This window comes from Plectropomus leopardus, chromosome 2 (assembly GCF_008729295.1).
Source record: "Plectropomus leopardus isolate mb chromosome 2, YSFRI_Pleo_2.0, whole genome shotgun sequence".
NCBI classification, from domain to species: Eukaryota; Metazoa; Chordata; class Actinopteri; order Perciformes; family Serranidae; genus Plectropomus; species Plectropomus leopardus.
Genome location: NC_056464.1, coordinates 23455125 through 23468842, shown reverse-complemented (window position 1 = coordinate 23468842; position 13718 = coordinate 23455125). Strand labels below are relative to the sequence as shown.

General features: G+C 40.4%; 1 protein-coding gene across 1 annotated transcript; it reads left to right on the top strand.

Annotated features, from left to right (window-relative positions):
- The first annotated feature begins 9276 nt into the window (after positions 1-9276).
- Positions 9277-12597, top strand: slc32a1 (solute carrier family 32 member 1). The gene is made up of 2 exons (XM_042503163.1): positions 9277-10193; positions 11212-12597. The coding sequence occupies exons 1-2, from the start codon at positions 9801-9803 to the stop codon at positions 12397-12399; spliced, it is 1581 nt and encodes a 526-aa protein (XP_042359097.1). The 5' UTR covers positions 9277-9800; the 3' UTR covers positions 12400-12597.
- The last annotated feature ends 1121 nt before the right edge of the window (positions 12598-13718 follow it).

The window sequence follows — 13718 nt, the reverse complement described above, 5'->3', positions numbered from 1 at the left end:
TTTCAATGAATCATTCAGACTGGATGGGGAGAGGAAATGGATGGGTTATACTAATAAAAACACAGGGATGCGTTAGAATAAACAAAGCATCAATGCTAATTTGAAAAAGGGATTCCCTGCTTTTGATCCAGCATCCAGTTCAAAGAAAAAAAAAGCTCCCAGACAGAAACACTTGTTAGGTGAAATGTTTTTTTTAGAAGCATTAAGGGAACTGAATGCAGCACCTCAAGGAGATTACATATGCAGTTTTGAAAGATATGAACTGATATCCTCAAATATATTTTGTGACTGACATTTTGACTTATTAACATGAAAAAAAAACAACCTGTGTAAATTGGCGCCCAGGTCTTATAAAAATATGTGAAATCGACAAAAATCGTCATTAATGAACATTCTGCTGCTCACCCTTTTGGTAGATTTTGAGTCACTAAATCTTAATGAAAAATGTATTGAACTTAACCTGATTGACAAAATTGCTTTCGGTTTAGGTATGTTTAAAAAAAAGCACTTGATGTCAATGTGTTTAAAGTATAAGTATAAAATAGCATGAAAAGAAAATACTCAAATAAAGTACGAGCACCACCAATTCATACTTGAGAACAATACTTGAGTAACTGTTTAGCGACATTCCACCTATTTGTATGATACAGTGTGCTTGGATACATATATTTTTGTATTTTTGGTAATATTTAATTCCTCTTGTCAGTAATGTTGGATAATAAGTATAAATAGTGTCTTATGTTGGCTGGGAACTTTTGGGTGATGCAAAGTTCATGAGTTCATTCTTGACCTTGAAATACAGATTACCAAGAAAAGTAAGACTTTTAACCCTTAAAAATGTATAGATTACAACAATCTCAAAGCTCATCAGGCAGGTTGTTCTGTTGGCAAACTCTCCATGTGACTGTGTTCAAGTGCTGCAGGAGGATGAAACATAGTGAAACCTCCAGCTCTCTCAGTCAAAGAGCAGTCTGAGTCAATGGTGTGTGTGTGTGTGTGTGTGTGTGTGTGTGTGTGTGTGTGTGTGTGTGTGTGTGTGTGTGTGTGTGTGTGTGTGTATGGGGGGTCCCTGTGAGAGCTGACAAGATGTCGCTGCTCTCATGACATAAAACTTTAATGAAAACAAAACTGTTACACGTCAGTTAACCAGCCACTGATCTCTGCTCCTGCATTGACTTTGCTCTGGATGACAAAACCACTCACACACTCACAACATAGTCACACACTTAACAGTGACACATTTGCACATATGCATACACACACTTTTGCACATGCTCGGAGTGAGACAAACACACATTCATCAATACACCAAAGGAAAGAGCTCTTACTGTACTGGATTAGGTGTGATAGATATTGATGATTTCAGTCCTGATCAATAGAAAACACATGTTCCCTGCTCTACTCCTCACTTGCACTCACAAACAGTGTCTTACAAAATAGTATCAACTAATTATAACTACATTTTGAGTCATTAGTAGGCCATTTAAAACAATAATTAGCTCTGTTGTTGCACAATTTATTGTATTCGCCCTGAGGCAAGTGTCAGATGTGCACACCAAATACTCTACATCATCTCCTGAATTTCAACATGAATAAAAAAACGTGCATGTCCATGTTTGAGACTTATTTATTTATTTAATTCACTGACAGTGTGTGAAAAATCGATGGCATAGCTTTGTGCCAGCCTCGGGGCCGTGCAGGTCCCCGCGGACTCGCTCAGTTTATTGTGCTCAAAAAAAGGCAATTACAATGTTAATGTGTCGCAGCAGGAGAGTGAACCCGGGGAAGCGTGGACGTCAAGAGGTTGATGGAGAGAGCGGAGTCACCGTGGGTTAACAGCGAAACGGCGTCAGGGGAGCGTTCAATATCAACAACATGCAGGTAGAGAGGAATAAACTCAACTAAGATACAGTTCAGACTCTTTATTTGACCAGTTTGAATCATTTAAGTAAAGCAATTAATTTGATTGCCTATTGTGGGTCTTCAACGCCAATATTAACGATAGATAGATAGATAGATAGATAGATAGATAGATATACGTCTACATTTCACTATTTTTTTGAATCTTAGGTTATCTTAATTTTGTCTGTCTCCCTCTATATATTTTATTTTTCAAGAGCAAAATCAAATGTTTTATTGTTTGCATTTTTTAAGTTAAACTTTACTATTTTCATGTAGATATTGGATTACAAGGCTACAATGATACACAGCTCTGTTTACACATTCATTTAATGTAGTATATATTTACGTATTGTAGGCACATTCATGTTTTTATGTCAGACTTGCTTTGACAATGAAAATGTTAATTTCCAATGCCAATAGAGCACCTTTGAATAGAATAAATACAGCAAGATAAGCCTTTTTATTATAAGATGATACTATGTGGTACAAGATAAGATAAAATGGATAAAATGAGACGTGTGATTTATGTTGGGTTTAATCTATTTTTATGATCATTTTAGCTTATATACAGTGTCTTTGAGTATCATGAAAAGGACTGTAAAACTGTATTATTAATAAGTATAAGATGAAATGATACGAAGCGATACGATATGATAAGTAATTGTTGTGTTATATATTTTTAGAGTAACCCGTTTCATTATCATTTTAACTTTAATGTAAGTGTCTTTGAGTACCATTACAAGCGCTGTGTAATTAATACGTATTATTATTTATTTTAAAATGATATGATACGATAACATAACACATTGTGAGACTGATGTTGTGTGTTATATTTTTATAGTGTAATCACTTTTTATGATCACTTTAGCTTAAGTACGGTGTGCTCTATGATTAAAATGTATTATTATTCATTCTAAGATGATTAGATAAGAATACATAAGACAAGATAAGACACATATAATATGCTATGATACGATACATGATATATGATACACGATATAATTAGATAAGACAGGATAAGACAACACAACATATTGGTTCAGTGAGGTTGTGTGTCTATATATGTTTCAGTGTAACCTCTTTTAATGGTTGTTTATGTGATGTGTCTTTAAATACCATGAAAAATGCTCTTTGAATAAAATGTATTAGCCTATTGTTATTTATTAGGCTATATAAGATAAGATAAGATAAGATAAGATAAGATAAGATAAGATAAGATAAGATAAGGGTAAATACAAAGATAAAGATAAAGGTAAAGATAAAGATAAGGATAATGGATAAGATAAGATAAGATAAGATGAGAAAGAGTAGAAGAATTTCTCGTGCCATTTGTCACTGCTGTTGTCAACAGACGCCATCATGCAGGACTAATACAAAACCCTCTCTCTCTCTCTCTCTGAGGAAGTCTCTCGGGAGCCCATAATAAGCCATTAAACAGGCGCATTAGGAGTAATGAAAAGGCTCTTAGTGGTTTACCACTGCGGGCCACCTGGATGTTTCTCTCTGTGGCAGTGGGCGGTGGCTGTGATTGCCTGATGGCTTTGGGCTGCATGCAGGAGGGGAAACAGCAGAGATACATATGATGATGTTTGTGTGTGTAACAGACGGTTTTCACTTATGATTTACAAGCAAGAGGCTCTTTGTTCCTCTCTTGACTGGATGATAACAGCTGGTAAAATGTAACTCATGTATTGTGGTCTCAGCCACTTCTACAACTTTGATAAATAAAAACAATGTACCTGATGTGGTACAATCAAATGTGTGTTTGTTGGCTAAAATACAACAAAATTACACCATTATTGTAACCACATTTTTATGAGATGTTTCTGGAGGCTCATTTGTGTGGCCTACCACCCATCTAGGCTGTCAGAGTAGTTTATTGCTGGTGTTAGGCTGTAATATTGAAATGTAAAAGGTCTCACCTCATTTGATGAATAAAAAATACTTTAGAAGATTGTGTGTGTGATGCTGTTTGTGTTTTGTTGCATCTTATTTCTGTTAGGTCTCTACTGCAAAATAAATCTAGATCTCAGTGAGACTACCTGTTTAGATACAGGTTTAAATGCGTGTTTTCTTTTCCATCAAACATGACCTGTTAAGCACATTTTTGGATTTAAAGGGGAATCCACCCTAATGTGGGATTTACTGTATTATCTGTCATTTTATACTATTGCAGCTCAGTTTAAATATGTGATTTTGAATCAGTTAAACCTAAAGATGAACAGCAGAGAAACAAATTGAGGAGATAATGAAGCATCATCTGGACCTTTACCTACAGACGATGGAGAATGAGAGGTTTATGAGATATAATTAGCAGACTGACAGCTAGTAGCCTTACTCAGCCATTGTGTCTCTTTTGTACTGTCTCTAAAATGTGTCATCAAACTCTGAAGAAAAAAAGCAAACAAAGTCTAAGGAAGACGATTTGGGGATATTTTTTTAACCAAACTGCAGTTTCCAATGTCAAGATTTATCCCCAAAACACAATACAAATGTTATTTGAGTGAATTGTTCCTTTAAATTTGCTGAATGAAACAAACGCTGTCTGTGGTGCTGAAATTTGGACTCCATCATGAACAACCTCAGAAATATCTTTTTTCTCTGCTTTCAAAACGATTTGCAAATGTGCAGACAGCACCTACTGTAGCCGATAACATCGAAGTGTGCTACCTGGAATTGTGATGCAAATGTTAATGGACTCTGAGGTCCTCTGATTAGCCTGATGTGGGCTAATTTCCATCCTCTAAAGTCCCCAGAGAGCCCAGAGTGCCTTTTCACTGTCCCTTATTAATTGCAGAGCGTTGGATGGTATTTTTCTGCCTCGCTGGGTTCACAGGCAGACACAGAAGGCAGGCAATCATGGGTTAAATGACAGGTGATGTTGCACAGAATGGATGCTTCGGTTTCCAGAAATTTCATCTATTTTTTGCTAAAAAAAAAAAAAAAAAAGAGATCCTTTTGCAACATCACACCTCTTTCTCTCCCTCAAATACTCTTATCTTGGCGCAATCTGGGTCGTGCGTCAAACGATTCATGTAACACCCTCCCTCTCTCTCTCTCTCTCTCTCTCTCTCACACACACACACACACACACACACACACACACACACTCGTCATTACCTTGTCTCATTGAAAACATTTAATGGATGAGGTAATGATAGTCTACACTGAAAGTCACTTACGCCCTACATAATTGCAGTCTGCCACATCATGGCAACATAAAACCTAGTTTACTCTTATTGGTGCAGTGAAATCAAAAACACCATCTGAAATCTGAAAAATCGCTCCAATGTATGTTTATTATTTTCACCTGATTTGTAATACTTTATAGGAATTAACAAAAGCAGGTTGTGGTCTCAGGGTCTGAAGATCTTCACTGGTTATGTGCGCAATTTTCCCCTATAATTGACAAAATTTGGCTTTAATTTTTGTGCTTTTCCAGGAAAAGATGGGGGGTTGGGTCGGCGGAGGAGGGAGGGGCTACATGAACGCGGAGAACCTTGTGCCAGCTCACCCATGTGTGTAATGTGAAAAAGGAGAGCCGGGGGTGAAATACAGAGGAGGCAGAGGAGGAGGAGAAGGAGGGGCTGCATGGGTACACTGGAGGAAATGAATTTGAGGACACAGTGAGATCACAATGCCATTTTGGATTTGACTTTCCATCACAAGAAAGAGAGAAAAAAGCCTCACTGGTGGATACAATCGGACATGCGGGTCAAACACAAACTCTCGGGACACAGAGATAAAGAGCTTTGATTGGGTATATCTGTATCGACAGAGACGAGGAGTCTCCTGGGACGCGGCACCCTGACCCTCTGATGACTCTCAGGATGGGTGATAAACTGAGGAAATCACTTCTGTGCAGGCGGATGCAGCTCCCAGAGATCAGATACAGCGAACGTATTTATAAAAAAGCAGGGGCGTAGGTTTCGTTTTAACATTGTGGGGGACACGTATGAAAGGGAAGGTTGTGGGGTCCTCCGCCAAAAAAAATTACAGCGTCAAACACTAAATTTCTTGCATACTGGTGAATTTTTATGCACCAATTTGTGTCTTTTCTGCATTGATTTATGGTGAAAACATCTTAAATTTTGTCAAAGTCCTATCATGTTATTTATCTTTATTTTGTGTACGTGTCCTAATATTGAGGGGAGACGAATCCCCTTCTTCCCTGACATATCTACATCAATGACAAGGGATGGGAAGAAAAGCAAGTGTTAAATAAAAACATTCTACATACAATAAGTAAAGGTTTACCATAATTTGATTTATATAGGTCGCTGCTGATTGGTTAACACCTCTGACACACCCACCCAACGAGAGGAAACGTACCTCAAAAGCCCATTGCACAGTAGGCAACAAGCAGACTAATTAAACCTGGAAATCGTAGAAAAACGGTGCACACTGGTTTCAGATTGAACATGCCCCTGTTAAATCTAGGCTTGGGCGCCTGCGGCTTCAGTGTCAAATATTTTATAACTGGATCAAAATATATAAGCTATATAAATATATTTAAAAATAAGAACAGCCCTAATTATAAAAGCCACAGATACAATCTGTCATTCCATTCATACTTGTACTTGAAGAAATTTACCTGTTTACAATGCTGTTGACATAAATACACATATTTGTCAAATTTTTTAGTCAGCTTATTTTTAATGACAGCATTTGTAAAGTTTTCTGCATTCAGTACTAAATCCCAGGGTCCTCCCCTGCAATATTTTGTCTCTAAAGTCGAGCGAGGGGAAATCAGAGTTCCAAAAATGAAAAGCAAGATGATTTGCTAATAAATGAATAAATTCAAACGGTGATAGAGACAAGAATGAAGACGGGGTTGGTCTTACATTTGTAAGCCTTACATCCGCCAATCGGGGGGGGGGGGTTGTTAATTGTAATAATTACAACTACCAATATTGATACTACTAGTATCAACACAATTCATAATTGAACTGGCAAGTGTAAAAAGAGCAGTTTTAGATGGTAAATATGGTGCCAGAGTGCATAAATAAAGCTTGTTCAACAATAAAACAAAAAAGGAGGGATCCCCCTGGACCCCATACTGAGGTCCGGGCTATCCCCCTATGTCCTCAAATCCTAGAAACGCCACTGCATCAGCAGACACTTTTCCACAAAAATATAAGTATAATAAATTGCATGTTCAGAGGACTCAAACGAGCACTGTAAGAGTTATGTTGTCCTCGTGCACAATCATGTGCACGCGCAGGTTTGGGATTCATCGCACGATTATAATAAGCCTAAATGTTATTGTAAACTGAATCTAATACCTAATGACAAGCAAAATAATTTATATTATTATGAAATAATATGTATTATCAGTGGCGCGGGTCGTGAGAAGGTGTGTAGCGGCTGTAACCTGCTGGCTGCTGGTGTCACTGCTGCTCTTTTCATCCTGCAGCTCACTCCATCAGACAGCGCAGATCAGAGGAGGGCTGCAGCCCGCTGATAACAGCCTCTGTCATTAACTCTTTCAGTCAGGGGCTCCAGGAAAGCAGCCATTTTCGTTCCCACTGCTGAATTTTGCCAAATAAAAAAAAAAGGTATTACGCACGCAGCAGGAGCGAGAGCGATTTATTTGTGTTTTATGATTTTAATCCTGTCGTTTAAATCAGGCTCGAGGCTTAACAGAGATGCACGGGCCTGATACAGCTCGGCCTCACCTGAAGTTGTTTGTGAAATCATCCGGATGGAGCTTTGTTTCATCCTGAATTTAGTTTAAGATTTCAAATACTTTTTTTTAACAGCAAACAATTAAACAATTAATCTTGTATCGCTCTTTTCTCTGTCTGCGATGAAAAATGAAATTCTTTGTTGCCAGTTTGCACAAAACGGGTTAATAATTCTACTTTTTAGAGATTCTTTATGATAAGAACAAGCCATAATTATATTTTACATTTAAATTACATACGGGCTTATCTGTTTTGACCTTACTTTAAATCTTGGCCACACATTCATATGAGGCCTATTTTACCCTGAGCAAAACTAAAAGCAGACTTTTGTTCTTTTTTGTCACATGATGGTCACCAGTTGGAGATGTCTCTTCTGTTATTCTGCCGCATCACTGCTCCTATCAGGTTACATCCTATTCAATGATACCAGACTCAGAGCTCTTAATGCGCCTAATTATTATTAGTGCAAAGCAAACAGCCTGGGTGTACACAGCAACAGACAGGTTACAGTATTCTTACTGCATGTTAGTTCAGGCTGTCTGTGCGCAGAGCGAGGCCGCTGCTTTGTATCATGGTGATGAGCTCTGATCCTGCAGCCCGAGGAAACACTGAACATGGTGGACACAAAGCACTAGTGACAAGGCACTGTCAACAAACTGTTTACAGCACTTTGGGCCTCAGTTGCTAAAACACTTAGGCTACATTATAGTGGGAAACAAAATCAACTAAATCTTTTTAGGGATTTTTTAAGAATGTGTCAAGAAGACAAATGAAATATGACGGCAAAACTAGAAAGAGTATAATCCCCACAGTGGTATTTGAATACCTGAGGCTATTGTTCAGCCAGGCTGCATTTTTAAAAGGTTTATTTTTTGCAGAAAATTCGACTTATTGTATATTAAGGGTATGGGAAAGGCGCTCGATTTCCAAAGAATAAAAATTCACACAAAATAAATCACTTCAGTTAACACATATTCTCTCCTTTAAAAAAAGGTATTCCCATTTTTTAATCAATAATCTCGAAGCAAATACAGGTATACTCATTTTTTTCTCAACGGAAACACCGCCATGGCTCTGACTGTCACATCATCACTGACACTGAATGAGTGAATGAATGAAAGAGCGCCCTGAATGAAGACTAGAAATAAGAAGAGCCGGTGGAATAATAGCAGATCAAAGTTAAAATTTACGAAAAAAACAACTTCAAACGCTATTTCTAAACGTGCACACTCAAGCTCTATATCTTACCATCATTTAGCAAAGATAAAAATGCACAAAAATATTGTTTTTCCTCATCAACAAACGCTTTTAAACCCGATCCATGTAATCCAAGAAAGAACTTGGGTTACTATTTTGATGCTCCACGTCCTCTTCTAGGTAAAAAGAATAATAGATTTAAAAACAAACAAAAAAAGATTTCTTTGAATACAAATTAATAATCGTTTCGCATTTAATATAAAATGATCCAAAGAGTTTGTGTTTTCCTCAAATTCCAGCCTCCTTTTATATGCGTAAAGTTATGCAGGATTTGAGGCCCCCGGAATGTCATTGGACGTCAGGATGAGGTATTATAGATTATGGGTTGGGGAAGGGGTGGTGGGGGTACTGCAAGCACCTCCCCTAGAAATGCAGCAAATCTCTCCCGTTTTCTCCTGGTGGGGCACTGGGAGGGCTGGAGACGTGCTTTGCATTGGCAGGCTGATGAGGACACGTGTCTCCTCCCTGCCTCCCCCTCCGGGCTCCACGGTACCGCATTGGCATCAGTAAAGGCACCTGAAAACCCGACAACCGACTCCTGGAAACGCCGCCTGCCACCTTATAACCCACACGAAAACGATATTATAGGCCAAACAGAAACCTGTGGCTCGCCTTTCTTCGTGCGTAAAGCTTTTGCGCACACCGCCGAACTGCCTCAGAGACTGAATAGGTGCGCTATACTCGAGCATCGGTGCCAAGATGCAGAAACGGAGCAGCGACGTCTGAAGGTGACATGAACCTGGGGATAATCAAGAGCAGCAGGCTGAACAAGAAGTGGAGATAGCAACTGAAAACCGTCAGTGTCTTGAAACAAAAATTCGCGCTTTTCCTCTGATGCAGAGAACCAAGAGCTGTCATCCAAAGTAGCCTCACATTTTTACTCACTGGAGGAGAAAGAAAAAAACCCACACTAATTAAGCTGCAGACAGTTGAGATTCAGGAGAGGAGCGAAAAATGGCGACGTTAATCAAAAGCAAGCTTTCTAATAAACTGTCAAATGCGGCCACCGCCGTCTCCAACAAATCCCAGGCGAAGGTGAGCGGCATGTTCGCCAGGATGGGCTTCCAGGCCGCCACCGACGAGGAGGCGCTGGGCTTCGCCGCCTGCGATGACCTGGACTACGACCACCGGCAAGGCATGCAGATGGACATTTTGACAACCGATGAGATGGGAGGAGAGGGGAGCGGAGACGGAGGCGGGCTGGACGGGGACAGCCACTACCAGAGGGACGGCACAGGTCCGCCGCACTCAGCCTCAAAAGACGGAGAACCGGCGAACGAGTTGACTGAAGTCAGACCAAAAATCACCGCTTGGGAGGCGGGCTGGAACGTCACGAATGCAATCCAGGTAAAAGACGCACTTCGCGGATTGTAAAAACGGGCGGTTCCGGTGCTCGGTTCTATTTGGCTAAGTCGCCTCCAGAGCTGCTGAGAAATTTCGAGCGCATAAAATGGTTAAAATAATCATGTTCATAAAACACCAGGTTTGTCCCTCGGAAGCAACTTTTTTTTATGATGCTAAAAAAACAACAACAACTCACCAGAATTACTTTTAGCCTCAGAATATAATATTTTTATTCCGATATGTTTTTATTGGAGCAATGCAGAGATTTTAGAGCAGCTATGCGCTGAAAAAAGGGAGGTAGTTGATGCCCTGTGCCCTCCTCCTCATCCTCCTCCTCCTCTCAGAACACATTCTTTGTCTGTATAGTGATGTCCACTGTCACCGATGCACGCCCCTGATAACACCTACGCCGCATGGCAATGAATAAATGAATATATAGAGAGACTTTTAGCGTAGAAACAGCTATGTTTTCTATCCTTATTATTTTTTGTATTTTTACACTGCATAATTGCAGCTATAAAATAAAAAGTATATACGGAAATAGGTGCACATATTGGCTTTCATTTTTACTCAACATTTATGTTGCAATTACATTTGCAGACATAAATAAGTAGCAGAAAAAACACTTTTTTAATGTGAAGAGATTTTGTGATAAAAGAGACGCAGCATAATTTTAAAGTGCGAAGGTTTACTCGAGAGTCTGCGTGTGTAGGCTCTGCGACAAAATCCCTAGACGCAATCCTTTTCATGCCTTATCAGGGCCGCGGTCACGGCGGTCACCGTGACGTCAGAATGTGTCTCCTCCAGCTTGTGGTGACGTCAGAGGCGGGCGGATGCGCTCAAAGCAAAGTGGAAAACCCACAACATGAAAAACCGAGAGTGACAGCCCATTGAAGAGGCAAAGCCAGGGCGCCAATATGATTGGTTTAATTTAAATAAAGAAAATATGTTGAAAAAAGCATCCATGATTAACAGATTAACCCATTCACAAAATGTTTTTTATTCTTTTTTATGTTTTTAGGGGATGTTTGTTCTCGGGTTGCCCTACGCCATCCTGCACGGAGGATACCTCGGACTCTTTCTCATAATTTTCGCCGCTGTTGTGTGCTGTTACACGGGGAAAATCCTCATTTCCTGCTTGTACGAGGAGGACGAAGACGGACAGCTTGTCCGCGTGAGGGACTCCTATGTGGACATTGCCAACGCCTGCTGCGCGCCCAGATTCCCGTCTTTAGGTGGCCATATCGTGAATGTAGCCCAAATCATAGAGTTAGTTATGACCTGCATCCTGTACGTGGTGGTCAGCGGCAATCTCATGTACAACAGCTTCCCCAACATGCCGATCTCCCAGAAGTCATGGGCCATCATCGCCACCGCCGCCCTCCTCCCCTGCGCCTTCCTCAAGAACCTAAAAGCCGTCTCCAAGTTCAGCTTGCTGTGCACACTGGCCCACTTTGTCATCAACGTCCTGGTGATTGCGTACTGCCTCTCCAGAGCGAGGGACTGGGCCTGGGACAAGGTCAAGTTTTACATCGATGTCAAGAAGTTCCCCATCTCCATTGGGATTATCGTGTTCAGCTACACCTCGCAGATCTTCCTGCCGTCCCTGGAGGGGAACATGCAGAAACCGAGCGAGTTCCACTGCATGATGAACTGGACTCACATCGCTGCCTGCATCCTCAAGGGCCTGTTCGCCCTGGTGGCCTACTTGACCTGGGCTGACGCCACCAAGGAGGTCATCACAGACAACCTGCCCCCGACCATCCGAGCTGTCGTCAACCTCTTTCTAGTGGCCAAAGCTTTGCTGTCGTATCCGCTGCCGTTTTTCGCTGCTGTCGAGGTATTAGAGAAATCCCTTTTCCAGGACGGAGGACGCGCATACTTCCCAGATTGCTACGGAGGCGATGGACGCCTAAAATCTTGGGGACTCACTCTCCGATGTACCCTTGTTGTGTTCACCTTGCTCATGGCGATCTATGTGCCACACTTTGCCCTCCTCATGGGTCTCACGGGCAGCCTGACAGGTGCGGGCCTGTGCTTTCTGCTTCCCAGTCTCTTCCACCTCAGGCTTTTATGGAGAAAGCTGCTATGGCACCAGGTTTTCTTTGACGTTGCCATCTTTGTAATAGGAGGTATATGCAGCATATCTGGGTTTATCCACTCCATGGAAGGGCTCATAGAGGCTTTCAAATACAACATAGAAGAGTAGATGCCATTGCTGGAACTAGATGTTAACTGCAAATCCCCCATTTAGTGAAAAAATTAAAAACACACACTTCCCCGGTAAGCGCAGCCCCCCTCTGCTTGATTCATGCGTAAAAAGCGCGCACACAACACATTTTACGCGCTCATACAGTCTTGCATCAGTTCAGAAAAAAGCGCGCGCGCGCGCACACACACACACACACACACACACACACACATACACACACACACACAGAAACAGAACCGATGGTTGCGAGGGAATGCTTAGGGTCAAGATTACACTATATGGACAATACATGTTGTATAAATATGCGAGCATATACATATTTTCCAGTGGAGTGAACGTTTACAATATTGACCTTAAACAAAAATTGCAAAAGGGCAGTTTGTCTTGTCGTCGCTCTTGTGGTGCTTCCCCACATGAGATTTCACTTCATGTAACGCTAGAGTTTGTGATGGACGGACTTTCGACAGCATAATGTGATTTAAGATTAAAAAATAAAAGCATTACGAAATGCCACTTTCTTCTATAGGCTAAGTAAATTGCAATATGACTATGGACAGTGAATGTGGTGTTAAATCCTGGTAAAAAGCCTGGTGGACACACAAGACGGTCGAAATAACACAATGGCAATAACCAGCAAATACACATATAGAAATATATAAAGCGAAGTTTCGTTAGAAATGAGGAAATTTGACCTCCCCCCCGAACAGTTTGAAATACTGGAAATGCAAAATATCAAAGAACACAGCAGCTATACAAACTATGCATTGAATGTATGATATTTCAGACACACAAAACATGAAAGTTGGAAGTGGAAATGAAAAGAAAAATCCTCCAAATTTCGATTCTTCAGCGTGAGAGTGTTATGCTTTGATATTTGTTTTCTCCAATATTTGAAATTTATTTTGAGCTTTTAAAATCGGCAATTCACCTGAGATACACATTCAAACCCCCCACAGACTCTGGCCCAAATTACAGCTACAGATGGGGACCCCAAATTGAAATCCTGCAGACTCAATTTGCCATAATGCTTTTTTCCCCCCACATTACATTTGAAAACACGTGGCCTGTTCTGAAATTACTTTTGAAAGACTCCCGTCTCGAAAATTTGGTGTCTGAAAATCCAAAAAGAAAAAAAGAGATCACAAAAGAGGAAAATGTGCATACAGACATTTTTCATTCTGTGCAATCCAATGGGTCCTGTGGAAATGTTATAAAACCGTATGTGTAGTGTGTTATTGTGGTTTCAAAAAGATGGAATGTATATCTCAAAGTCGTTATCATATATCGTGAAATTAATATTAAAGAATAAAGAAATA